This window comes from Pelodiscus sinensis, unplaced genomic scaffold, assembly GCF_049634645.1.
Source record: "Pelodiscus sinensis isolate JC-2024 unplaced genomic scaffold, ASM4963464v1 ctg87, whole genome shotgun sequence".
Classification (NCBI taxonomy): Eukaryota; Metazoa; Chordata; order Testudines; family Trionychidae; genus Pelodiscus; species Pelodiscus sinensis.
In genome coordinates this window covers 449,408-476,433 of record NW_027466017.1, presented here as the reverse complement: position 1 = coordinate 476,433, position 27,026 = coordinate 449,408, and the positions used below count along the sequence as shown (strand labels likewise).

Here is a 27,026-nt window from a genome sequence, read left to right as displayed (position 1 = left end):
TTGATTATTAGCATTTAAGGAAGGATTTGATTTGCATAATGTATGCAAAGGGAAGGGATTCCTGCCCCAAGGAGTAGTGTCATTCAGGGGTGTGTCGTGATTTGCATAATATATGCAAAGGGGTGGGGCTCTTGAGACCGCTGATTCAGACCGTTTTCTGGTTTTCATCATGTATGCAAAAGAGGAGAGGTTTGTGGACGGGAAAAGAGTTGCTTGTCTCTCCTTTGCATGCAAAAGCAGGGGTGGTGGCGGCATAAAATCGCTTTTCTATTTGCACAGTGTATGCAGGAAGGAAGCGGGGATTGATAAAAAGCAAGGTGGAGGTTCAGTGGGATCGAAGGCGAGTGCTGAAATCAGGAAGGGTTAATTCGGGGCTCATTGACATAGCATCCCAAACTGGATTATCTGGAGAGCGTGTTAGTTCGCATAAACTGATCGGTAATGTCCCGGGGAGTATGGAGCGGCATTGGCCGTTTGCATCATGTCCGCGAAGGATCGGAGGGTTCCTGGCTCGTTCAGCTGCCGGACGTGAGATCCTTCTCATCCGCACAAACCCAATGGCTTCTGATGTCCTTCAGTGCAGGTAATGTAATGTGCTCATTTGCATAAGGGGAGTGGCTTCAGGAAGAGTAAAACCAGTTGATTTGAGGAGGGGGAGCTTGTATGTTTGTGATGGGGGGGGGGGGAAGGCCTGTCATTAGTGCAGGATTTGAAAAATCGAAGAGGCCCATTAACAATTTTCCCAACCTATATAATTATGTAATAAGTAGAGGATTTACCCAACGTTGCCTGGGTCCCTGTGGAGGCCCATGGTAGGGGGTGGGGGGAGTACAGCAGTCGGGGCAGAGGGCTGGGTGGTGTGGGGGTGCAGGAGTCAGGGTTGGGGGGCTCAGGGCAGAGGATGGAAGGTGCAGGAGTCTGAGGAAGGGCTGGGAGCAGCCAGTGGCTGCTTCCTGGGGCTCGCCTGGGGTGGCAGGGGCCACACTGCTCAGCCACTGGCTGCTCCATGGCTCTTTGGGGCTGTCAGGGCAGCAGGGACCTCTTCTCTGGGCTGGCCAGGGCGGTGAGACTCCACAGCTCCCCAAGGCTGTGGGTGCACTGGCATGTGCCCCCTTGTGGTCATTCCACAGTATAACTGTCCCTTCTAGCCGACCCCTCCCTTCCCCTTGGATGAGCAACAATCCCATTCCAGGCACTTCCCGTTGTCCTGGCCCCACCAGCCCCATACCTGCCGGATTTGGGGGTCCTACCTCTGACCGTTTCCTCTTGAGCAAACGGACACACAAGCAGACAGACGCACTCACTCTCATGTATCTATATGTCTAGCTAAGTCTATCAGAGCGGGGCCGTGCCATTTGCACAACGATATGCCGGGAGGAGGGCTTTCTGTAAAAGGGGGTGGTTTGTTAGGGCATATTCCATTGAAGGGGCTGGGAGGTGGAGAATCTGGGTGGGGGGAAGGCCAACGGGGGCGGGTGTCTGCCTTGTGGGCCCAGGCTGGACAGGGCTGCAGCTGCCTGTACTGATCTGAACCAGGCCATGAACACCTGCCCTGCCGTAATGAAAAGTCCCTCTGGGAGACACCCCTGTAGTTCCATAGTTCAATGGGATGGTCGAACTCCCCTTCCAATAACGATAAAGGACCATTCCACCATGACACCCCCCCTCCGAATTATAATGGGAGGTTCCAATCCCACCTGCTTGAATGGACCATTCCACCTGAAGGCACCTCCCCATTACCATGACACCTTCCAACCACACAAATAATGGACCGTTCCACTGGGAGACTCCCCTCCCGCTCCATATAATAATGAAATGGTCCAATCCCATGTGCTATAATAGTTCCTTGTAGTGGCACCCTCCCTGTGTTGCTATAATGGGTCATTCCATCAGGAGATACCCCCTTCCCATTAAATGGACTGTGCCACTCTCCCTCATATGCTCGAATGGTTCATTCCTACCTTCCTTTGAGCTAATAACACTTTTCACCCCAACACTCTGCTATAATAGGCCCTTCCACCAAGACACGTCCCTCCCCTCCACGATGGTATTTTCTACCATCCTTTCTCTAATGGGACATTCCGATACCCCCATCCCCTCTATAATGGAATATTCCAATGCCTCCTGTAACCCACCATTACACCCCCATGCCTTGTTTAATGGAATGTTCTATATCCTGTTATAATGGATCTTCCCAGGAGGAGACACACCCTTCCCTGCTATAATGGGCCAGTCCATTCCCCCTCTCCCCCATGGCACATTCCATCCCACCCCTCTGGCTATAATGGGCCATTCCACTGGAAGACACACGCACACACACCCCCACTTCTCCATATTGGGATAATCCCACCTCTGCAGCTAGTGGATCATTCCACCCGGGCGGAAGCCCAACCCACCCACATCCTGGCCAATCAGGGCCTTCCGTCCCCATTACGTCTGCCTGGAGGTCCCTGATTGGCTGGGAATGATGTCACATATTGCCCCCCCCCATGATCAATGCCCATAGAAACCAGCTGGCAACAGCGGTGTCATTAATAGGCTTTTATTGGCAATAGCACACATATGGGTCACCCCCCGGTAACCCCTGACCTTTCACCTTCTGCTGACCCCGTGAGAGCCAAGGCACTGGTGACCTTTAACCTCCGTCACGCTGGCTGGCCCAGAATCCTTTGTGGGGTTGGCGGGAGCCTGGTGGGGCGGGGAGGGGGGATCCCAGAATCCTTTGCAGGGTTGGCGTGCGTTAGGAGTTGGGGGCAAAGTGTGGGGGGTAGGGAAGAGGTCATGACCTTCGTGCCCAGGGTCATGTCAAGGTGAAATGAGGGGGGCTGGTCCAGCACTGCCCCCCAGCCCCCCCGGAAAACCAGTCTCCCCTGTCAGTACCCCCCTGCCCCCCAGCCCTGTCGACGTCGTCCGTGGCTGGGTTCCCCGCAGCGCTGCCCGCAGGGGGGTGCCGGGGCCGGCTAGGGGAGGTCGGCGATGGCTCTCTTGGCAGGGGGCCCCGCCGGCTTGTCCTCCTTCTCCTTGGCTTTGTCCTCGTACATCAGGATCCTGGGGGGAGCAGAGGAAGGGTGAGAGGTGGCAGGGGGCTGGGGGGTGGTTCCAGGGCTGGGTCAGGTCACAGAGCGGGGGGGGGGGCGCTGCAGGGAGGGAGGGAAGGGCGCCGGAGGGGGGCTGTGGGTCAGAGGGGTGCTGGGGGGGTTCCCGAGGGGTGCCGGATGGGGGCTGTGGGTCGGAGGGGTGCTGGGGGGGGCTGTGGGTCAGAGGGGTGCTGGGGGGGTTCCCGAGGGGCACCGGGGGGGCTGTGGGTCGGAGGGGCGCCGGAGGGGGGCTGTGGGTCGGAGGGGCGCCGGAGGGGGGCTGTGGGTCAGAGGGGCGCCGGGGGGGGTTCCCGAGGGGCGCTCACAGTTTGAAGATGGCCGAGCGTTTGCCCAGCATCATGCGGACGAAGTCCCGGTAGCTGATGGTTTCTCCCAGGCCGCCCGTCACCTCCGTGATCATTTTCTTCAGCTCCAGGTGGGTCTTGGCCGCCCCCAGTTTCTCCAGCATCCGCTTCAAGGCCATGATGTCTGGGGGGGGGGTGGCAGGGGTCAGGGCGGCCGGGGGCCCACGCTCTCGCAGACATTCGCCCGCCCGCGTGCACACGCTTGTGCATGGCCGCATGCCAGAGGTTGCATGGGCTCGTCCGCTCACACTCCCGGACGTGACTGAGCGTGCTCATCTCCAGACACACGTGTTCTCGCAGCCTTGCACACACGAGCACGCCGTGGCGGGGCTGGGTTAGGCCCCGCCCCCCAGCCCGGGGAAAAGAGCAGAAGAGAGGTCCTCCCAGTGGGATGGAGTGGCCCCAGCGGAGGCAGCCAATCAGGGCCCAGCAGGCGGATATAAAAGGAGCTGCCCGGCCGGCGCCCGGCAGTCCCCCTCAGGCTCTGGACCCGGGCTCTGATGGGGAGCGCAGCAGCTGCTGAATTTGGCCCCGGTTCAGACCCCCATCCAGACTAGCCCCAGCTGGCTGCCAAACTCTGCAGCGCCCAGGTTGGGCCGGGGCGGCCGGGGGCCTCCACGCCCGGAGGGAGAGCGGGACGGCGCAGCGAGGGGACAGGCTGGGTCCCAGGCGACGGACGGGAAGTCTTTTGGGAGCTTCGTCACCCCCCCGGGGAACCGCCGGGCCGCAAGCTGCAGACGCCCTGCTAGGAGAGGGACCCCTTTAGAAACGCACACCAGTGCACCCGGGTACAGTTGCATGCACACGTGCTTGCACGCAGGCCTACGCTCGCACGTGTGCGCACGCACAGAGCCACGCCCTTGCTCACGCGTACACATGGAACCACACACTTGCACACATGCACACTCACAGAGGCACTCCCTTGCACACACTTGTGCGCACACATTCACAGAGGCACACCCGTGCACACTTAAGCACACAAGCTCCCAGAGGCACACCCTCGCACACACGTACACACATGTGTACACACTTGCACACACACTCAGAGGCACAACCTCACACACCCTTACGCACACAGGCACACATTTGCAGAGGCACACCCATGCACCCACACACACACTTGCGCACACATTTGCATGCACACACACGCACACAGGCACACCCTTGCACAACCATGCACACATTTGCACGCACGCGCACACACAGGCACACCCTTGCATACCCGTGCACACACAAGCACAGAGGCACACCCTCACACGTACACACGTACACATGGGGACTCACCGATGTCTCCATCCCCATTGAGGTCAAACTCCATGTATTTTTCTGCCGGACAGACGGACAGACAGGAGGGTTAGACAGACCCGCTCAGGACTCCCCCACCCACTCCCAGGGGGCACTGCTGCTCCATCTCCAGTCCCCCCGATAGGCGCCCCTCCCCCATCCCCAGGCCCTGGAGGACCCCTGGCCCCCTCCCCAGGTGCGTCGGGCCTCCCCCCCAAACTAGCCCTCCTCCGCCCTCGGAGTCGCTCACTCTTGAAGGCCTCCAGCTTCTCCGGCAGGTCCTCATCCGTGCTGTATTTGGGGTCGCCCATGAATTCCTGGGGGGCAGAGAGAGGGGGCTGGGCTGGGCGGGAGAGGAGCGGAGGGCAGAGGGGGGGCGGGGCGGAGGTGGGCGGCGAGCATGGAGAGGGCCGGCGGGGGGCAGAGCTGGGGGGCAGACAGAGGGGGGCTGAGTTGGACATCATCACCCGGTTCCGCACATGACATCACGTGCCCCGGTGACATCACAGCCGCCCGGGGATGACATCACAGCCGCCCGGGGATGACATCACAGCCAGGGGTGAGCGACGACAGCCCCGCCCCTCCCTCTGACATCATGCCCCCCGTGACATCACTAGCCAGCTGTGGCACCATGGCAACAGGGTAGCTCCGCCCCCCTGGGCATGGCGAGCTGGGGGAAAATCCAGGGTCTGACAGGCAGGATGCTGGGGGGGCGTGTCCCTCCCCCATCACTGGGGCCGCCCCACCCTGCCGGGGGGCAGCGTCTACCTGATTGAGGGAGTCCAGGAACTCCTCCTGCTGGGCCTTCAGCGCCCCGAAGGCCTTGCCCCCTGGCATGGGGGGAGAAAGGGTCAATGGTGCCCCTCACTCCCGCCCCCCAGCCCTGGCCCCCCAGCCCTGATGGTGCCCCTCACTCCAGCCCCCCAGCTCTGCCGGTGCCCCTCACTCCAGCCCCCCAGCTCTGCCAGTACCCCTCACTTCCGCCCCCCAGCCCTGCCCCCCCAGCCCTGCCGGTGCCCCTCACTTCCGCCCCCCAGCCCTGTCCCCCCAGCCCTGCCGGTGCCCCTCACTCCAGCCCCCCAGCTCTGCCGGTGCCCCTCCCTCCCGTCCCCCAGCCCTGCCCCCCCCAGCCCTGCCAGTGCCCCTCACATCCGCCCCCCCAGCACTGCCCCCCCAGCCCTGCCGGTGCCCCTCACTCCTGCCTGCCAGTGCCCCTCACTTCCGCCCCCCCAGCACTGCCCCCCCAGCCCTGCCGGTGCCCCTCCCTCCCGCCCCCCAGCCCTGACCCCCCAGCCCTTCCAGTGCCCCTCACTCGTGCCCCCCAGCTCTGCCGGTGCCCCTCCCTCCCGCCCCCCAGCCCTGACCCCCAGCCCTGCCGGTGCCCCTCCCTCCTGCCCCCCAGCCCTGCCAGTGCCCCTCCCCCGCGCCCTGCAGCCCCTTCCCCCCCAGCCTCCCTCCCAGGCGGGGGTCTTCCTCTTTCTGAGCCTCCCTGAGTTTCCCCTCTGGGTGACCCGGGCCGAGTTTCGCTTTTGCTGCATTTCCCCGTCCCCGCGGGGGAACCGAGAGCACCCAGGGCCGTGCGAGAGCAGAGAACCGCCCCGCCCCTGCCACCCGTTCCCAGCCCCGGGGACCCCCAGCGCCCCCAGCCCCTGTGCAGCCAGGAAATGGGACCCAGGCATCCGGGGGGCACTGAGGGGGGATGGGACTCAGGTGTCTGGGTGGGGGCAGGTGGGGGGAGAGGGGGACTCGGGCACCCGGAGGCGTGAGGGGGGAGAAGGGGACACGAGCGCCCGGGAAGCAGGGGGGGAGAGAAGGGAACGGGGGCGCCCGGGGGGGAGAAGGGAATGCGGATGCCGGGAGAGGTGAGGGGGGCGAGAAGGTGTCTGGGTAGGGGGAGGTGGGGGGAGACGGGGACTCAGGCACCTGGAGGGGTGCGGGGGGAGAAGGGGTTGCGGGCGCCCAGGAGGTGGGGTGGGGAGAAGGGAACGTGGATGCCTGGGAGGAGGCAATGGGGGGAGGAGAAGGGGATGTGGGCACCGGGGGGGGGGGGGGGGGGGGGAGTGTGGTCAGCTGAGTTAATGGGACCCAGGCGTCCGGGGTGGATTGCGGGGGAGGCCGGCTTGGGGAGCAGGTCCCAGGCCTCCGGGGGAGCTTAGGGGCGGGAGACGGGGATGGTACCTTGTAGGTTCTGCTGGGAGCTCATGTCTGCTCCGGCCTCGGTTTCCCCTGCGGGACCCTGCAGTCCGGGCTGACACCCCGACCCCACGGCAGCCTGCAGGCGACTTCCCCGTTCCGCAGCTGGGGCCTGACTTTGTGCCGACTGACCACTTCCCTTTCTGCAGGCTCCCGGAACTGCTGGCTCCCGGGGGTGGGGTGGGGGGGTGAGAGAGGTGGGGGGGGGCCCCAAACAGCAAGGCTGGGGCAGCAGGAGATGCCCTCCTGTGGCAATCAGTGCCAGCCTGAGACCCAGGCTGATCTCAGACGTTTTGTTCTGTTGGGTGATTCCACAGCTGCTGGCCCCCACCCCAGAGCCAGCTGCATCTCAGCTCCAGGCGAAGGGTCCCCATGTAACCAGGCCCCCAGAGCCAGCCGCATCCCAGCACCAGGCGAGGGGTCCCCCTGTAACTGGATCTCCCTCCCCAGAGCCAGCCGCATCCCAGCACCGGGCGAGGGGTCTCCCTGTAACTGGATCTCCCTCCCCAGAGCCAGCTGCATCCCAGCACCGGGCGAGGGGTCCCCCTGTAACTGGATCTCCCACCCCAGAGCCAGCCGCATCCCAGCACCGGGCGAGGGGTCTCCCTGTAACTGGATCTCCCTCCCCAGAGCCAGCCGCATCCCAGCACCGGGCGAGGGGTCCCCCTGTAACCGGCTCTCCCTCCCCAGAGCCAGCCGCATCCCAGCACCGGGCGAGGGGTCCCCCTGTAACCGGCTCTCCCTCCCCAGAGCCAGCCGCATCCCAGCACCGGGCGAGGGGTCCCCGTGTAACCGGTTCTCCCTCCCCAGAGCCAGCTGCATCCCAGCACCGGGCGAGGGGTCCCCGTGTAACCGGCTCTCCCTCCCCAGAGCCAGCCGCATCCCAGCACCGGGCGAGGGGTCCCCCTGTAACCAGGTCCCCCACCCCAGAGCCAGCCACATCTCAGCTCTGGACAAGGGGTCCTCCGGTGTCACATTATTGGATTTTGAGGGGAGCAGTCGGGTCACTGCTGTACCCATGGGGGGGGGGGTGTTCACACCAAAAGTGGCACGAAGGGGGCCATGTGAGGTGTCAAATAGAAGCTTACTTTCTTCTGATTCTCGATATGCTATTCATGTGATTGTGTAATGTCTGTGTGTGAAGGTAGCAGCACGTACTTTGTGTGGATACTGAATATTTCTCTATATGTGGTTGAGTAATGGGCCAGGAATGTCTGCCTATGGACGTGCTGATGAGCAAGTCTCTATGGAAGAACAGCCCTCGATAGGCCAAGGACACCCCTCAAGAATGGGGACTGATACCTAGGGGCTACCAGCAGGGGACACAGGGATAGGCCGCTGGCCAGGTGACCTGCTGCAGCCAAGAAGAGACCAGGAAGGAGGTAGAAAGATGCCATGTGGCTGACTCCATCTTGGTCTTCAGATCTGCTCCTGACCCCAGGTGCGGCCTCACAGGGAATCAGGAGCCGGGAAGAACTGTGGACCCATCCTGGCATAGGATGTGCACCAAGGACTGTTAACCCAGCAACTGTAACATCTCTGCTAGAGCCTGCACCAAGAACTGGGAGATTCGGTGCATGTAACGTGTGATACTTTAACAACCTCACTCTCATGATTTACTTTCTTGTAGTAATAAACCTTTAGTTGTTAGATGCTAAAGGATTGGCCCAGCGTGATTTGTGGTAAGGTCCAGAGGGTAAATTGACCAGGGATCTGTGGCTGGTTTCTTGGAACCGGACAGAACTTGTTCGGGGTAGGTGGGATTGGGTGCTAGGACCCCCCACCTGTGTATGAGGCCCGGGGCCATCTGGGGCATGGATATTGCTGGGGTGGTGGAGGGGTTTTGCTCGGGAGGCTTCAGGCAAGCAGCTGAAGCGCTCCGTGGGACTGGTGTGTGGCCTATTTGGGAAGATTTCCAGTCTGGGGGCTGTAAGGAGCCCCAAATTTGAACAATTTGCCCTGAGCAGACGCCCTCAGCTGTGCCCAGACCAGCCCGGTCCGTCACACCCAGTAACCAGTCCCCCACCCCAGAGCCAGCTGCATCTCGGTGCCGGGCAAGGAGTCTCCATTTAACCAGCCTCCTCTTCAGAGCCAGCCGCATCCCAGCGCTGGGCGAGGGGTCCCTGTGTAACCAGCCCTTCCCACCCCAGAGCCAGCCGCATCCCAGCGCTGAGCGAGGGGTCCCCCTGTAGCCAGCCCCCACCCCAGAGCCAGCCGCATCCCAGCGCTGGGCGAGGGGTCCCTGTGTAACCAGCCCCTCCCACCCCAGAGCCAGCCGCATTCCAGCGCTGGGCGAGGGGTCCCTGTGTAACCAGCCCCCCCCCACCCCAGAGCCAGCCGCATTCCAGCGCCGGGGGAGGGTCCCTGTGTAACCAGCCCCTCCCACCCCAGAGCCAGCCGCATCCCAGCGCTGGGCAAGGGGTCCCTGTGTAACCAGCCCCTCCCACCCCAGAGCCAGCCGCATCCCAGCGCTGGGCGAGGGGTCCCTGTGTAACCAGCCCCTCCCACCCCAGAGCCAGCCGCATCCCAGCGCCGGGGGAGGGGTCCCTGTGTAACCAGCCCCTCCCACCCCAGAGCCAGCCGCATCCCAGCGCTGGGCGAGGGGTCCCTGTGTAACCAGCCCCTCCCACCCCAGAGCCAGCCGCATCCCAGCGCCGGGCGAGGGGTTCCTGTGTAACCAGCCCCTCCCACCCCAGAGCCAGCCGCAGCCCAGCGCCGGGGGAGGGTCCCTGGCAGTGGAATGACCCGAGACTCTGCTCCCAGCGTGTCTGTGTTTATTGACAGTGCAAAGGCCCCACTGACGCTCTGCTGGTCCAGCGCCGTTCCCACAGGGCCATGTGGGTGGCAGGGCAGGAACTGGGGTGTCCCCTGCTGAGCCGGGGGAGGGGCAGGGACCCCGTTCACCTGTGGGGGGGGGGGGAGAGTCACAGTAAGGAGGGGAGGCCCGGCTCTAACCTGCTGGTTATTGGCTCCGCCCTTGGGGGGGGGCTGTCACAGGTTATGGCAGGGGGTTCCCCCGGACCCTGCCCCCCCAACCCGTGGCCAGAGGGGACTCTCTGGCGGCAGGTAGAAGAGAAGGGTCGTTGGATCCCAGACTTGTGGTTACAGGAGCCGGGAGCAGCCAGCCCGGCCCAGCCTGGGGGGAGGGGGGCCCGGAGCCAGGCCCCTCCCAACCCCCCCAAGCCAGCCAGGCTCCCTCCTCCTAACTCCCCCCTAGGAACTGGTCCCAGCCCCCAGGCCACCGCCACCCCCCCCTCCCCCGCCGCTTTGTGCTGCCCAAGGCCTGTGTCTGGCTGCATTTCCCCCCCCATCGGGGTGAGTCCAGCCTGGGCCCTCCCCCCCCGGCCTCCCCTCAGGAGTCCCCCCCCACCCCGATCCCACACACACACACACACTCGCACAGACACTGCACACGCACACACTGCACACACAAATGTACACTACACACACACACTGCATGCGCGCGCGCACACTACACACACACACACTGCACACGCACACACCACACTGCACACACACACCACACTGCACACACACACACACACACACACTGTGCACACACACTGCATGCATACACACGCATACTGCACACACACACTGTATGCACACACTCACTGTGCACATGCACACACACACAAACTGCACGGACACTGCATGCACATATACATCATGCTGCACACACACACACACACACACACACTGCACACACACACACACACACACACACTGTGCACACACACTGCATGCATACACACGCATACTGCACACACACACTGTATGCACACACTCACTGTGCACATGCACACACACACAAACTGCACGGACACTGCATGCACATATACACCATGCTGCACACACACACACAGAGTCACTGCAATGCAGCACAGGACAGTGAAATCGCGCCCAGCACCACAACGCCAGCTGGGTGAACACAACACCCGAGTGCCCCCAGCCCCCGCTGCTCCCCGGGAGGTTACCAGGCTGCGGTGGGACGGGGGTTCCGATAGTCCACGGTGAAAGCGTCTGCGTTTCCGTTCTCGTCGCTCACCAGCACCTCTGTGTACGGTGAGCAACACGTCCAGCTGCAATGGGCGACGGAGAGAGGGTGGATAAGCAGGGGCTGTGGGGTGGGAGCGAGGGGCACAGGCAGGGCTGGGGGGAGGGATCGAGGGGCACCAGCAGGGCTGGGGGGCAGAGGCTGCAGGGGCACCGCCCGTCTTACCCACCGATAGTCGCACACGAGGCCCTTGTCCGCGCTGGCTCCCCGCGGGCGGCAGGTGAGCCCCGACGGGTTGGGCTTCACCCGGACGGTCACCGAACTCTCCGCGTCTACCGCGTAGAATCTCATTGACCAGACGTGCCGGGCGCAGTCGGGGTCGTGCTGGATGGTGCCCACACAGGGCATGGAGAACTCCAACAGCCCGTGAACCGGCGGCTTCTCGTCCGTCACCTGTTCGGGGGGAGGGAGAGAGACTCTGCCATGAAGCCTCGAGAACTGGGATCAATCATCCCTAGACAAGGCCCAGGCAGGGCCGCAAGTAGCCATCAGAGGGGGTCAGCCGCCCCTGCAGAGAATTCGGGGACTGCTAATCACCCGCCAATCACCGGGGATCAATAGTTGGAGATTGAGGATCACCGGCCGGCTGCTGATCACCGGGGATCACTGATCGATAGTCGGAGATTGGGGATCGCCTGCTGGCCACTGATCACCGGGGATCACTGATTGATAGTCAGAGATTGGGGATCGCCCGCCAGCCACCGATCACCGGGGATCACTGATCGATAGTCGGAGATTGGGGATCGCCAGCCGGCCACCGATCACTGGGGATCACTGATCGATAGTCGGAGATTGGGGATCGCCTGCCGGCCACCGATCACCGGGGATCACTGATCGATAGTCGGAGAGGGTATGTCTACACTAGAAAGTTAGTTCGAACTAACGGACGTTAGTTCGAACTAACTTTCCTATGCGCTACACTAGCGCTCCGCTAGTTCGAATTTGAATCGAACTAGCGGAGCGCTTAGTTCGAACTAGGTAAACCTCATTTTACGAGGACTAACGCCTAGTTCGAACTAGCTAGTTCGAACTAAGGGCTGTGTAGCCCTTTAGTTCGAACTAGTGGGAGGCTAGCCCTCCCCAGGTTTCCCTGGTGGCCACTCTGGCCAACACCAGGGAAACTCTATGCCCCCCTCCCGGCCCCGGACCCCTTAAAGGGGCACGGGCTGGCTACGGTGCCCGTGCCAGGTGCAAGCCTGCCAGCACCCAGCTAGCAGACCCTGCACCTGGCACGGCACAGAGCCACCCACCCGATGCCCCCCAGCCCACCCCCTCTTGCCGGGACCAGGCTGGCGGCTCCCGGGAGCTTGCCCTGGACCGCAAGAGGCGGGCACCTTCCTGGGCTAGTGCGGACATCGTGGACCTCGTCCACAATCTCCGCACTAGGCACAGGAAAGTGGCCGTCTAGGGCAGGAGAGCTGCCAGCCTGGCCACCCAGGACCAGGTGTGCATGAAAATCAAGGGGGTCCACTGAGACCCCCGACACTGAGCCCTGAGCTTACAATGGCCGTACTGGGTCAGACCAAAGGTCCATCTAGCCCAGTAGCCTGTCTGCCAACAGCGGCCAACCCTAGGGACCCTGGAGGGGATGGACCGAAGACAATGACCAAGCCATTTGTCTCGTGCCATCCCTCTCCAGCCTTCCACAAACTTTGGGCAGGGATACCACTCCTACCCTCTGGCTAATAGGACTCCATGGACCCAACCTCCATCACTTTATCTCACTTCCCTTTCAACTCTGTTCTAGTTCTAGCCTTCACAGCCTCCTGCAGCAAGGAGTTCCACAGGTTAACTATTTGCTTTGTCAAGAACAACAACTTTCTCTTACTAGTTTCAAGCCTGCTACCCATTCCTTTCCTTTGGTGTCCTCTAGTCCTTCTTTATGGGAACTCAGGAAGAACTTTTCTGAATGCACCCTCTCCACCCAACCCCTGCTTTTAGAGACCTCTATCCTGTCCCCCCTCCGTCTCCTCTTTTCTAAGCTGAACAGTCCCAGTCTCTGTAGCCTCTCTTCATCTGGGACCTGTTCCCAACCCCTGATCATGTTAGTTGCCCTCCCCTCTCCCAGCCTTTCTCTTCCCCTCTCCCACCTCCTTTTCCCAGTCTCCCCCAGTTTTGTTCAATAAAGACAGAGTCAATGTTGGAAGAAACGTTATCTTTATTTTGTACATCAATAAGAAGGGGGGCTAGGGAAGGGCAAGTGGAAGGAGGTGAGGGAGGAATGGGGTACGAGCCCCCGATGGGGAGGACTGGGCTGGCTCTGCGGGCTTCTGGGGGTGGAAGCTCTCCTGCAGCCCCCCAATTACTCCCTCTCCCCAGATGGCAGCCTGCGGCAAGTGCAGCCGGGCTGATGGCCGAGTGGTGTGATGTGCCCAGTGTGGGCACTCAGGGCACTCCAAGCCAGAACTTCTTTGCAAGCGGGGCACCCCTTAGAACTGTGTGTCCGGGGTGGGGGTCGGGACCCTTTAAGCGCAGCCCTCGGCTAGCCTGAGACAGCATCTCCATGCTCTAAGTCCTCCTTTTATGCCCTGCCGGCACTGCTTCCGGCCATCATTAAGCCCTGTTCAGAGTCCACTCAATGTGGACTTACTAGTTCGAACTAGCAAAACGCTAGTTCGAACTAGTTTTTAGTTCTAGATGCGTTAGTTCGAACTAGCTTAGTTCGAATTAACTAATTCGAACTAAGTTAGTTCGAACTAGCGCTGTAGTGTAGACGTACCCAGATTGGGGATCGCCAGCCGGCCACTGATCACTGGGGATCACTGATCGATAGTCAGAGATTGGGGATCGCCCGCCGGCCACCGATCACCAGGGATCACTGATCGATAGTCGGAGATTGGGGATCGCTGGCCAGCCGCCAATCACTGGGGATCACTGATCGATAGTCAGAGATTGGGGATCGCTGGCCGGCCACCGATCACTGGGGATCACTGATCGATAGTCGGAGATTGGGGATCGCTGGCCAGCCGCCAATCACTGGGGATCACTGATCGATAGTCGGAGATTGGGGATCGCTGGCCAGCCGCCAATCACTGGGGATCACTGATCGATAGTCGGAGATTGGGGATCGCCAGCCGGCCACCGATCACCGGGGATCACTGATCGATAGTCGGAGATTGGGGATCGCCAGCTGGCCACCGATCACCGGGGATCACTGATCGATAGTCGGAGATTGGGGATCGCTGGCCAGCCGCCAATCACCGGGGATCACTGATCGATAGTCGGAGATTGGGGATCGCCAGCCGGCCACCGATCACCGGGGATCACTGATCGATAGTCGGAGATTGGGGATCGCTGGCCAGCCGCCAATCACCGGGGATCACTGATCGATAGTCGGAGATTGGGGATCGCTGGCCAGCCGCCAATCACTGGGGATCACTGATCGATAGTCGGAGATTGGGGATCGCTGTCCAGCCGCCAATCACTGGGGATCTCTGATCGATAGTCGGAGATTGGGGATTGCTGGCCAGCCGCTGATCACCGGGGATCACTGATCGATAGTCGGAGATTGGGGATCGCTGGCCAGCCGCCAATCACTGGGGATCACTGATCGATAGTCGGAGATTGGGGATCGCCCGCCGGCCACCAATCACCAGGGATCACTGATCGATAGTCCAGTGGTAATGTCGGGGAGCCAGAATCGATAGCTGCCGTTTGGTCACTCGTAGCTGGCTGGCGGAGAGCCGCAGCTAAGGGCCAGTGATCAATACATGGCTATTGACCCCTCCGATTGGCCATTAGTTCTCAATAGTTCATCAACGCCCAACAACGGTAACCCAGTCAACTTCTCATTGGCCGGGGCACGTGATTGGCCAGGAGATTCCCATCGTGCGTGCCGGATGGTGACTGATCATTTAGATGCCATTGAGAATTGTCCATCGTTAGCCGATTATTGGCCATCGACGGGAGGGGGCCGTCAGCAACCCAACGCAACCGCTGCCTCTGAGGTCAACTTACCACAGCGTCTTCTGGTACCACCAGAATGGGGATCTTGACATAGTTATTAGCTGACGAGCTCCGGGCCGTAAACGTGGCGATGCTGGGGAAAGGTGGGGGAGGGGGAAAATATACATAGGGTGTTTGGGTTAGAGGATCGCACCTGAGCTGGTGTTACGCAGAACATAACAGCTGCCTAAAACCCCATTCAATATTACAGGTCATAATCGGGGGAATCGTTATTGGAGCTCGTTGAAGTTGAGATGGAAAACCCTCAAATTCAGAACAAATTAAAGGTGATGTTTTCCATATACAATTTTTGGGAATTCCCCCTTTTTTGAGCTGGACCTTTTTTTTGTGAGGCAGTTTATACAATTTTGAAATTGTGTTGACATTTTTAAAATTGCAATTTTCACAGTCTTGCTCGGTAAAATCCGAGCGTCATCAAAAATAGCGGCTGAAATTTCAAATTTGAATAAAATGTTTTGGAGGAAAAGTCACCAAAACATTGTGAGGAAAAGTCACCAAATGTCGTGGGGAAAAGTTGCCCAAGTTACAGGTTTTGGCAATCGGAACTTTTGTGGTTTTTATACGCAGTCGTGGTGGAAATATTCTGAATGTCATCAACGATTTCAGCTGGCCTTTCGCCAAAGGTGTTTGCTGAAACATCGTTGAAAATGGGGGTTGGTGTTTTTGGAATTCAGTCGAAGAACTCGAGTTGAAATGTCTGGGTCGGCATTCAAAGTCGTATTTTATTTTACTTGATTTTTTCAATTTGTTTTCATTTTGCCAAATGTTCCCGCTGGAAACTGTTGGAGTGTCATGAAGATTTCTCCTTGGAACGGGTTGGAAATTTCTCAGCGGTTCAAATGCCACAAAAAATGTTACAAATTTAGTTTGAAAAGCATGGAGTGAAATATTGGGGTCTTCTCATGTAACTGATTTAGAACAATGATCCAAAGTTTTGAGCGGATTTTTGTTGAATTCCCCAAAAGTTTAAGTTGAAAATTTGAATTTGGTGGAACATTTTAACTGAAATTGGAAAAAATCTGCCTTGAAAAAAAGGGGAAATTTGAAGTAACCCCACCTCTCCAAAAAGCAGAGAGACTGTCTCAGTTTCCCTCCCGCTCATCCACCCCAAGCGACAGAATGGATGGCGAATTTGCGACCCTGAAACGGCATCACACTTTTGTCCGGGACTTTTTCCAAATTGTGCTGAAAATGTTTGTGGCGACATTGTTGGGAATTTCGTCCACGAATTCAAACTTCAGCCGATCTTGGAGCTGCGCACGTCTACATCCCGCCCCTCAAAAAAATCGACCTTGATTTGGGGAAACATTTTGACTCAACCCCCCGAAAGCTCCTTCTGATTTTGGTTACATTGGCACAAAGTATGTGAATTTTTTAAAAAAATTCTCTAATTGATCCAATTTCACCTCAAATTTCTTAGACGAGTCGAATTTCTCTCCCCTGGTGTATGTTGCAAATTTACCAACCTCCCCCCACAAAAACGTCTCCAAGTGTTTTATTTTGGCTTCTGCGGATGGGGAGAATTTCTCCACCCCCTTCGGGCACACCCTAGCCCCACGCTGGGCCATGGGGGGCCCGGGCCAGGCACCCACCTGGAGGAGAAGCCGGTGTGGCTGGCGGGGGCAGCAAACGTCCCAGTAAGGACCACGGTTTCCCCAGCCCCCAGGTGCCGGCTGGGGGGGTCGTAGCTTTGCAGCAGCCCCATCTCGTCGGCCACCGAGAAGGTGAATGTGGCCTCGGCCCCATCGTTCACCACCAGCACGGCGAGCTGCCCCACGGAGCCCGGCAGCAGGGTGCCTGGGGGGAGGCCAAGGGGTGGTGAGCAGAGGACAGGGGGGAGAAAAAGGGGGTGGAGCACCGGAGAGAGCGAGGGGCTATGAGGAGAGAGGTGGGGCGGAGCATCGGGTAGTGGGCGGGGCATCAGAGAAGGAGTGTGGCGGATTGTGGGTGGGACTATGGGGAGGTGGGGCAGAGCATTGGGCAGGGGGCGGGGCATCAGAGGAGGAGTGTGGAGGATTGTGGGTGGGACTATGGGGAGGTGGGGCGGAGCATTGGGCAGCGGGCGGAGCATCAGGGAAGGGGTGTGGTGATGTTTGTGGGAGGGGCTATGGGGGGGTGGGGTGCGATATCAGGGAAGGGGGCGTGGCAGATTGTGGGTGGGGCTATGGGGGGAGAGGTAGGGCAGAGTATTGGGGAGGTCCCTGGAGGGGCGAGCTGGCTCAGGGAGGGGCAGTGGGGCCAGGCCGATGGGGTGGGGCCGTGGGGTGGGTCTGGGGGGTTAGACCGGGCTTTGAAGGAGCCCAAACTCTTGGGTTTTCTCTGGTTGGGGAAGGGGCGTGGGGTCGGGCAGGGGTTACAGTGGGGAAGGGCTATGGGGGGAGTGTGGGGCAGTGTGGGGGAGGGGCCTGGTATGGGCTGGGAGCTGACAGCGGGGGGGGGCAGGGGGCACTCACCGTTCTGCCCCTGCAGGGGCCGGACCTGCACGGACTCGGTGGCCAGGGGCTCTGGCAGCAGGCGGGAGAAGGGCTGCCCCGCGCCCGTCAGCCCCTCCACGCCCAGCACCGTGGCCTGCGGGGGGCAGAGGGGACAGGTGAGGGGGGCCCCTGGCTGGGGGAGGGGGCACCGGCACGCCGGCGGGGGGGAGGGGCCCTACCGGCAGCTGGAAGTTGATGGGCGCCCAGGCCAGCAGGTTGCCGTTGGCGTCCGTGCTCTGGTTCAGGGGCGCGGTGCCCACCCGCTGGCCGGCGCTGTCCAGCGCCAGGATCCGGTCCAGGCGGGTGCCCGGGGACTCCCCCAGCAGCTTGGCCGAGGCGATGTAAGCCGTCCCTGGGGGGGAGATTTGGGTCAGCGCGGCTGGCAGGACAGGGAGCCCCCCGGCGTGGTGTTACCTCGCACGAGTGGCACCTCGCACGGGCATTGCCTTGCACGGGTGTTGCCTCACACGTGTTGCCTTGCACGGATGTCACTTTGCATGGGTGTTACCTCACGAGTGGCACCTCGCACGGGCATTGCCTTGCACGGGTGTTGCCTCACACATGTGTTGCCTTGCACGGATGTCACTTTGCATAGGTGTTACCTCGCACGAGTGGCACCTCGCACGGGCATTGCCTCGCACTGGCATTACATTGCACGAGCATCGCCTTCCACAGGTGTTGTCTCACGTGTGTTGCCTTGCATGGGCATTCTCTTGCACGCAGATCACTTTGTATAGGTGTTACCTCGCACGAGTGGCACCTTGCACGGGCATCGCCTTGCACTGGATCGTGCATGGGTGTTGCCTCACATGTATGTTGCCTTGCACGGGCATTTTCTTGCACAGATACCACTTTGCATAATTGTTACCTCGCACAAGTGCAACCTTGCACGGGCTTCGCCTTGCACAGGCGTTACATTGCAGAAGCTTCGCTTTGCACGGGTGTTGCCTCATACATGTGTTGCCTTGCACGGGCATTGGCTTGCATGAATATCACTTTGTATGGGTGTTATCTCGCACGGGCGTCACCTCACACAGGCCTTACCTCGCACGGGCCGGCCCTGGATGGGCAGCACCAGATCTTGCCGTTGCTCCAGGATTTGCACGGACACGTCCAGCAGGCTCTTGCCCCCGATCTCCACCTCATAGACGCCGCTGGGGCTGATCAAAACCGTCCAGGTCCCTGCAGCCTCCACGCGTGGCAGCTTCAGGACCTTGTGCAGGGACGTGTCGATCACCGACTCCACGCCGGCTGGTGGCGAGCCTGCACGGGGGGGCGACATGGACACAGGCGGGGGCTGAGAGCCAGATGGGGAGTGGCATGGTGTCCGGGGACCCCTCCCGCGGCTCTGGGATGAGGCTGGTTCCCCAGGGGCCCCTCGCCTGGTGCTGAGATGCAGCCACCTCTGGGGCGCAGCACCAGGGGCGAACAGCCGCCTATAACATGGGTGCCGCGGGAGGTGGGAGAGGACGGGGGAGGGCGCCCCCTACCTGAGGGCAGCTGGAGGGCGATGGAGAAGCCGCCACCGCCCGGGCGGCGCACGGAGACGGACAGCTCGCTCAGGGCCTCGTCCACGGGGAAGGAGAAGCTGGAGCCCCGCACCTGGGCCCGGGTGAGCGTGACGGGGGCCGCGTTGAGGGCCAGCTCCATGACCCCCAGCACCCCCGGGAGCTGGCTCTTGGTGGTCAGCACGAAGTAGCCCCCCGAGAAGGCCGCCAGCTCCTCGAAGACGTTCCCGGCTGGGGGAGGGAAGGACACCGGTGAAAGGGCCCTGCCCCCCAAGTGCCATTCCCCTGCCCTATTACCTGCCCCCCAGTATAGTCCCCTGCCCCATTCTCTGCTCCCTTGCCCCATTGCCTGCCCCCCATTCCCTGCCCCCTAGCACAGCCCCCTGCCCCTGAGTGCAGCTCCCTGCCCCATTCCTTGTCCCCCAAATGCAGTCCCCTGCCCCATTCCCTGCCCCCCAAATGCAGCCCCCTGCCCTATTCCCTGCCCCCTAAGAGCAGTCTCCTGCCCCATTCCCTGCCCCTCAAATGCAGTCTCCTGCCCCATTCCCTGCCCCCTAGTACAGCCCCCTGCCCCTGAGTGCAGCTCCCTGCCCCATTCCTTGTCCCCCAAATGCAGTCTCCTGCCCCATTCCCTGCCCCCCAAATGCAGCCCCCTGCCCTATTCCCTGCCCCCTAAGAGCAGTCTCCTGCCCCATTCCCTGCCCCCCGAGTGCAGCCCCCTGCCCCATCTCACCGGGGGCGCCGGAGGGGGCACAGTACCCCGTTAGCATTGCGTTGACCTGGCTGCGGGTGGTTTCTAGCAGCACCTTGATCTGGTCCAGCTGGGCCTGGTCCTTGGCCCCCGCGTCCGAAAAGAGGAAGATTTTGGAGCTGGGAGGGGGGCAGGGAGCAGAGGTGAGGTGGGGGGAGGGGCTGGACCCAGGAGGGGTGGGGGGCTGGCCTAGGAAGGGGCTGGGGATAGGGCTGGTGGGGAGCAGGGGTTGGGGGGCTGAGTGAGGGTTTTGAGGGGCTCGGGGCACTGGGGGAGAGCAGAGGTTTGGGGGGCTGGGTGGAGTTTTGGGAGTCTAGGGTGGTAGGGGGTGAGGTCTGGTGGGGACCAGGGTTGGGGGGCTGGGGTGATGTCTGGGGGAGGGGGTTGGTTTGGATTTTGGGGGGCTCGGGACTGGGGGGAGCAGAGGCTTGTGGGGGCAGTGGGGCACTGGAGAGAGGGGTTGTGGGGGGCCAGAGACTCACCGGGGCTCACTGGCCCGCAGAGCCAGCTCCAGCCCACTCAGTGCCAGCTCCGGACAGTCCCCGCCGCCGTCCACCTTCAGCCTGGCGATGGCCGCCTCGAACTGCCCCACGTCCTGCGTGGCGTAGACGGGCCCCACGTCTGGGGGGGAGGGGGCGGTGAGAGGGGTGCCCAGGGGACTGCGGGGGAGGGGGGACGTACCTGGGTCGCGGGAGGGGGGGACACAGACGTACCCGGGTCGTTGAAGGGCACCAGCACGTAGTTGTGGGGGGCGTCGGCCGAGCCCACGTACCGGCGGATGAGCTCCAGGCAGACCCGCTGCACCTGGGCGATGTCCTCGCTCATGCTGCCCGTCGTGTCGATCGCGAAGGTCAGCGAGTAGCCGGCCAGGTTGAACAGCTTCCGGAAAGCGGCCGAGCCCACCTGGGCCAGGAGCCCGGAGCCTGGGGGATCCGGCGCAGCACAGGGCAATGGTGACATAAGAGCCAGGGCAGAGCCTCAGTCCTCTTGGGGGGGGTTCACAGGCCCCTGAACCCCCCTGTCCTGGACTTAGTCTGCTCTCTCCATGCTGCCCTCTGCCAAGACCCCAACCCCCAGCCCCCGGTCACTCCCCCCCCCGGGCTGCCACCCCCCTTTGTTCAAACTCCTCCCCCTGGGCAGGTGAGAAGTGGCTGGGCCACGGCCGACGTGTCTCAGGAGACCCCCCCCCCATTCCCCGCAGGGCCCTGCACAGATACAGACACAAAGCAGCACAGGATCACAAGAGCAGACAGCACCCCCACTTCGTCACAGGGGTGGCGGGAGCAGGTGCTGCAGGCGTGGTGGGCGCGGGAGTAGGAGCGGGCAGCGGGCGGTGGAAACGAGTGGTGGGAGCAGGAGTGGGTGGCAGGAGCAGATAGTGGGAGCAGGAGCGGGAACGGGCGGTGGGAGCGGGTGGCGGGAGCGAGAGCAGCCGGCGGGCCTGGGCGGTGAGAGTGGGAACGGGTGGCGGGAGGGGACGGTGGGAGCGGGAGGCAGGAGCAGGTGGTGGGAGCAGGTGGCAGGAGGGGACGGCGGGAGTGGGAAAGGGCGGTGGGAGCGGGCGGCAGGAGGAGGCAGCGGGAGCGGGAGCAGGAGGTGGGAGCAGGAGTGGGCAGCAGGAGAAGGAAGCAGGAGCGGGAGGTGGGAGCGGGTGGTGGGAGTGGGGGGCGGGAGCAGGAGCGGGAGGCGGGAGCTGGCGTGGGAGCAGGCGGCAGGAGGGGGAGCAGGCGGCGGGAGGGGGCAGCAGGAGCAGGTGGTGGGAGGAGGTGCGGGAGGTGGGAATGGGAGCGGGTGGGGGGAGCAGGTGGCAGGAGCAGGTGGCGGGAGGAGGTGCGGGAGGTGGGAATGGGAGCGGGTGGGGGGGAGCAGGTGGCAGGAGCAGGTGGCGGGAGGAGGTGCGGGAGGTGGGAATGGGAGCGGGTGGGGGGGAGCAGGTGGCAGGAGCAGGTGGCGGGAGGGGGCAGCAGGAGCGGGCGGCGGGAGCGGGAGGTGGGAGCAGGAGTGGGCAGCAGGAGAAGGAAGCAGGAGTGGGAGGTGGGAGCGGGTGGTGGGAGCGGGGGGCGGGAACAAGAGCAGGAGGCGGGAGCGGGAGGTGGGAGCAGGCGGCAGGAGGGGGAGCAGGTGGCGGGAGGGGGAGCAGGCGGCGGGAGCTGGCGTGGGAGCAGGCGGCGGGAGGGGGAGCAGGCGGCGGGAGCTGGCGTGGGAGCAGGCGGCAGGAGGGGGAGCAGGCGGCGGGAGGGGGTAGCAGGAGCGGGAGGCGGGAGCGGGAGGTGGGAGCAGGCGGCGGGAGGGGGAGCAGGCGGCGGGAGGGGGCAGCAGGAGCGGGCAGCGGGAGCGGGAGGGGGAGCAGGCGGCGGGAGGGGGCAGCAGGAGCAGGTGGCGGGAGGGGGCAGCAGGAGCAGGCGGCGGGAGGGGGCAGCAGGAGCGGGCGGCGGGAGCGGGAGCCGGTGGCCGGGGGGAGGCGGCACCGGCCGGCCTGGGGCTCTCACCTGGCCCCACGAAGAAGTCCCGGGTGGCCTGGACGGCGAGCTGCGCGGCCCGCTGGTGCAGCTGGTGGTGGGGGGAGAGCTGGGGGTCCGAGGTCTCCTTGTTGATGCCCCCGGTGGGGGAGACGTTCTGGGTCACGTCGTTGCGCCCCCCGTGGCCGCACTTCCCTGGGGCAGAGAGGGCGGGCGGGTGAGCGGGGGGCGGGGCGGGGGGCAGGGCGGAGTGGGGGGCAGGGGGGGGGGCGGGGGCGCAGCTCACCCTTGGGTTTCTTGCGGCAGGTGTCCGACAGCTTGTACCCGCTGGTGATCATGTCGCTCACCAGCAGGTTGGCCTGGCAGAGGTAGGGGCCGCTGGGGGGGGACAACGGGGGAAATGTTTAGGGGGGGTTCCAGCAGGACATCCCCCCGGCCCCGCTCCCCCCTCCCTGCAGCTGAGCCTCCCCGCCAAACCCTCAACCCGCTGCCTCCTGCCCCGCCCCCCTCTGCTCCCCCCAGCCAAGACCCCCCCCGGTTAGGGTCCGCTCTTCCCCCCAAAGTCTCACCTCGGTTGCTTAGTGCAGTCCTTGCACGTCGGCGTGGTGGGGGGCGCCGCGGGGAAGGCCGGGCTGGAGGCATCGACTGCATGGGGGGGAGGGGGGTCAGGATCCCGTCACTCCCCCTCTTGCACCCCCCCAAGCCAGCCCGTCCCCACCCTGGGAGGTCCTGTCCCGGTCGTGGGGCGCAGGGACCCCCCTGGCTGTGGGCTCCTGGTGGGCCCATGGGGCCTGGCGTTTGGGGGCGTGATGCCGCCCAGCCTGGGCTCCTGCAATGGGGGGGGCTTGTGGGGTTCCCAGCTGAACAGGATCCCCCCCCGGGGGGCGCCACATCCCAGGTCACGCACGGCGGCTCCTCCCCAGGTGGGCAGAGAAAGTTCAGCGCGGATAGAAATGGGGGGGAGCAGAAGTGAGGCTGGGGGGGTTGACATGGGGGGGCCTGAGCCGATGGGGGGGATGGAGGGCAGGGGGCTAGCGGGGCGCTGACTTAGTAGGGACAGGATTAACAGCTGGGCAGGAGCCGGGCAGATGGGGGGGGGGAGAGATGGGGCCTGTGGCTCCCAGCCCTGGGGAAGGGGGGGGCAAACACCATCGGACTGGCTGACCGCCCCCCCCCCCCACCGTCCCATAGAAGCTTTAAAAAAAATTGTGAGATTCTGGGAGGCGATCTCAGGGTCGGCAAAGGCAGCCTCGGGATTTTGGGAGGGTCGTGGGATGGGGGGCCCCTCTCTGGATGGGGGGGCAAGTTGGGGAAATTGGGGGGCCCCTCCCTGGATTTGGGGGCTGGTTGTAGGATGAGGGGCCCTCTCTGGATTGGGGAGACAGTCGTGGGATTTGGGGTCCCCTCCCCGAATTGGGGGGTCCTGCGTGGGGGGTCTGGCCGTGGGCTGGGGGGTTCTGCGCGGGGGGGCGGGGTCTCACCCAGGTGGGCGGGGCGGGGGGCGGGGTCTCACCCAGGTGGGCGTAGGGCTGGGGGCGGGGTCTCACTCAGGTGGGCGGGGCGCGGGGGGGTGGGGTCACACCCAGGTGGGCGGGGCGCGCGGGGCGGGGTCTCACCCAGGTAGGCGTAGGGCGGGGGGCGGGGTCTCACCCAGGTAGCCGTAGGGCGGGGGGCGGGGTCTCACCCAGGTGGGCGGGGCGGGGGGCGGGGTCTCACCCAGGTAGCCGTAGGGCTCGGCCCGGCCCAGCTCGGCCCAGTTGCTGTTGCTGTAGAACTGCTGCAGGACGTGCAGGGCCTTCCCCGCGCCGCTCCGGGCCGACTGCAGCGCCGGCAGGGTCGTGGCGTTGCCCAGGGCCCCCACGGCCGCGTCGCGCAGCAGCCGCAGCTGGGACACCCCTGCCAGATGGGACCGGCTCAGGGCCCGCCCGGAGCCCCCGGAGCCCCCCCGGAGCCCCCCAGCCCTCCCCGCCCGGAGCCCCCGGAACCCCCCCGGAGCCCCCCAGCCCCCTCCCCGCCCGGAGCCCCCGGAAACCCCCCGGAGCCCCCCAGCCCCCTCCCCACCCGGAGCCCCCCAGAACTCCCCGGAACCCCCCAGCCCCCTCCCCGCCCAGAGCCCCCCAGCCCCTCCCCGCCCGCAGCCCCCCGGAACGCCCCCCAGCCCCCTCCCCTCCCGGAGCCCCCCGGAACCCCCCGGAACCCCCCAGCCCCCTCCCCGCCCGGAGCCCCCCAGCCCCTCCCCGCCCGCAGCCCCCCGGAACCCCCCCGGAGTCCCCCAGCCCCCTCCCCGCCCGGAGCCCCCCAGCCCCTACCCCACCTGATGGCTGGGCCAAGCCCCCTGGAGCCCCCCAGACTCCCCCAGAGCCCCCTCCCCACCTGGCAGCTGGGCTGAGCCCCCCCAGAGCCTCCCCGGAGTCTCCCAGCCCCCTCCCTGCCCAGCAGCTGGGCCTAGCCCCCCCGGAACCCTTAAACCCCTTCAGCTCCCCGCCCAGTGGCTGGGCTGAGCCCCACCAGAGCTCTTGAATCCCCCTGGTGCCCCCAATACCCTCCAGCCCCCCTGAATCCCTGGAGCCTCCTGGGAGCTCCCCCAGAACCTCTCCAGCCCCCCACCTAGCTGCTGGGAAGACCCACAGCTCCCCCTGGACCTGCCTGCCCCCGGCCCATCCCCCGGTTCCCTCTGAGACCCTCCTGAGCCCCCCAGAACCCTCCACCTGGGTACTGGGCCGGCGCCCTCCTGAACCCCCGAGCCCCAAGCACCCGCTCAGCTCCCAGAAATGCAGCCCCTCCCTTCCCTGCCCCCGCCTGCCCCACCTCGGGCGATCTCCTCGCAGTGGAAGTGGAAGCTGCTGTCCTCCAGGTGATAAATCTCCACCTGGTTGTTCCCCTCGATGATTTCCTGGATGGCTTCCAGCAGCCGCCCGGCCGAGACCTCGGCTGCAGAGACAGGGAGGGGAGTGCGGGGGAGTGGTTAGAGCAGAGGGCTGGGAGCCAAGGCACCTGGGGTCTCCCCCGGCTCTGGGAGGGGAGTGGGGACTAGTGCTTAGAGCATTGGGGAGGGCAGCTGGGAGCCCGGGCCCCTGGGGTCTCTCCCGGCCCTGGTAGGGCAGTAGGGGCTAGTGGTTAGAGCAGAGGGGCTGGGAGCCAGGGCCCCTGGGGTCTCTCCTGGCCCTGGTAGGGCAGTAGGGGCTAGTGGTTAGAGCGGGGGGGCTGGGAGCCAGGGCCCCTGGGGTCTCTCCCGGCCCTGGCAGGGCAGTAGGGGCTAGTGGTTAGAGCGGGGGGCTGGGAGCCAGGGCCCCTGGGGTCTCTCCCGGCCCTGGCAGGGCAGTAGGGGCTAGTGGTTAGAGCGGGGGGGCTGGGAGCCCGGGCCCCTGGGGTCTCTCCCGGCCCTGGTAGGGCAGTAGGGGCTAGTGGTTAGAGCAGGGGGGCTGGGAGCCAGGGCCCCTGGGGTCTCTCCCGGCCCTGGTAGGGCAGTAGGGGCTAGTGGTTAGAGCGGGGGGCTGGGAGCCAGGGCCCCTGGGGTCTCTCCCGGCCCTGGCAGGGCAGTAGGGGCTAGTGGTTAGAGCAGGGGGGCTGGGAGCCCGGGCCCCTGGGGTCTCTCCCGGCCCTGGCAGGGCAGTAGGAGCTAGTGGTTAGAGCGGGGGGCTGGGAGCCAGGGCCCCTGGGGTCTCTCCTGGCCCTGGCAGGGCAGTAGGGGCTAGTGGTTAGAGCGGGGGGCTGGGAGCCAGGGCCCCTGGGGTCTCTCCCGGCCCTGGCAGGGCAGTAGGGGCTAGTGGTTAGAGCAGAGGGCTGGGAGCCAGGGCCCCTGGGGTCTCTCCCGGCCCTGGCAGGGCAGTAGGAGCTAGTGGTCAGCGCGGGGGGGGCTGGGAGCCAGGGCCCCTGGGGTCTCTCCCGGCCCTGGCAGGGCAGTAGGGGCTAGTGGTTAGAGCGGGGGGCTGGGAGCCAGGGCCCCTGGGGTCTCTCCCGGCCCTGGCAGGGCAGTAGGGGCTAGTGGTCAGCGCGGGGGGGGGGGCTGGGTTCTCACCCCACCTTTGTAGTAGGCCTTGAAGAGCTGGCTGGCGGTCAGGGGCTCCAGGTTCTCCAGCGAGCCGGGGACCAGGGGGGGCTGGCCGGGGGGCGGGTTCCTCTCCAGGAACCAGGCCACGGCCCGCAGGGCGCCCCGCTCGGTGATGGAGGCGTCGGTAAAGTCCCCCGGCGCGATGCCCCCGGACTCGGGGTTGGGGCGGAAGGCGCCGGCCAGCGCCAGGCACAGCAGCCCGGCCAGGGCCCCGCGAGGCGTCATGCTGGAGGGTGGGGGTGGACGGAGGCTCTGCCACTCGGGCGGCTCACGCTCCCGGGCTTATAACCGGGCAGGCAGGTGGGGCCGGGCGTGTCCCCTCCTGTCTCAAGGCCTCCCCCGCGGCCGCCAGGCCCCACCCCGCAGCACCTGGGTAAATCCCCACCACAGGGGGAAACTGAGGCACGCCCCCTCCAGCGCTGACCACTAGCCCCCCCCCCCCCCAGAGCAGGGGTGTGAGCCCAGCAGTCCTGGGGTGTGGGGGGGGGGGAGGCGCAGAGACTTGGGTGAGAGCCAGCCCCCCCCCCCCTCCGCCAAGCACCTGATCTTTTACCTTGGGCCCCAACCAAATATTTTTCCTTGTGCTGCTTCCTGGAGCAATTCGGTTTACACCGGACAAAGTCCCGGTGCCGAGAAATGAGCTCAAAGCCGAGAGACCCGGCCCTGCCCCTCCCCTCCCAGCCCTGCCCCCCAGCCCTGAGCGTCACAGACACAGTGCGGGGGGCACGTATCACACACAGCCTGGGCCTGGGCGTGGGGTGATCTGTCTGCCCCGGGCAGGGGCTGCAGGGCGGGAGCGAGGGGCACCGGCAGTGCTGTGGGGGAGGGGCAGGGCTGTGGG

The 27,026-nt window shown here is 64.0% G+C and overlaps 2 protein-coding genes across 2 annotated transcripts; both read right to left on the bottom strand.

Moving 5' to 3' along the window:
* Nucleotides 1-2,526: 2,526 nt before the first annotated feature.
* Nucleotides 2,527-7,059, bottom strand: AIF1 (allograft inflammatory factor 1). The gene is made up of 6 exons (XM_075918313.1): nt 6,905-7,059; nt 5,495-5,556; nt 4,977-5,043; nt 4,727-4,768; nt 3,404-3,566; nt 2,527-3,048 (listed from the first exon to the last, which is right to left on the bottom strand). Exons 1-6 carry the CDS (start codon nt 6,927-6,929, stop codon nt 2,961-2,963), a joined length of 447 nt encoding a protein of 148 aa, XP_075774428.1. The 5' UTR covers nt 6,930-7,059; the 3' UTR covers nt 2,527-2,960.
* A 2,619-nt stretch (nt 7,060-9,678) lies between these two features.
* LOC106732605 (von Willebrand factor A domain-containing protein 7) lies at nt 9,679-26,652 on the bottom strand. The gene is made up of 18 exons (XM_075918312.1): nt 26,158-26,652; nt 24,943-25,065; nt 23,851-24,030; nt 22,704-22,779; nt 22,421-22,512; nt 22,165-22,329; nt 20,389-20,598; nt 20,158-20,296; nt 19,658-19,794; nt 18,907-19,155; nt 18,461-18,679; nt 17,596-17,768; nt 17,396-17,510; nt 16,535-16,739; nt 14,934-15,015; nt 11,146-11,369; nt 10,897-11,001; nt 9,679-9,823 (listed from the first exon to the last, which is right to left on the bottom strand). The coding sequence occupies exons 1-18, from the start codon at nt 26,408-26,410 to the stop codon at nt 9,820-9,822; spliced, it is 2,751 nt and encodes a 916-aa protein (XP_075774427.1). The 5' UTR covers nt 26,411-26,652; the 3' UTR covers nt 9,679-9,819.
* Nucleotides 26,653-27,026: the final 374 nt, after the last annotated feature.

Coding starts and splice junctions, on each gene's coding strand:
- AIF1 (XM_075918313.1), bottom strand. CDS start 6,929: ATGAGCTCCCAGCAGAACCTACAAG. Junction 4,769..4,976: donor GAAGCTGGAGGCCTTCAAGA/GTGAGCGACTCC, acceptor TCTGTCCGGCAG/AAAAATACATGGAGTTTGAC. Junction 3,049..3,403: donor CGCTCGGCCATCTTCAAACT/GTGAGCGCCCCT, acceptor TGCTCCCCCCAG/GATCCTGATGTACGAGGACA.
- LOC106732605 (XM_075918312.1), bottom strand. CDS start 26,410: ATGACGCCTCGCGGGGCCCTGGCCGGGCTGCTGTGCCTGGCGCTGGCC. Junction 25,066..26,157: donor CTTCAAGGCCTACTACAAAG/GTGGGGTGAGAA, acceptor CTGTCTCTGCAG/CCGAGGTCTCGGCCGGGCGG. Junction 17,511..17,595: donor CCATCAACTTCCAGCTGCCG/GTAGGGCCCCTC, acceptor TGCCCCCCGCAG/GCCACGGTGCTGGGCGTGGA.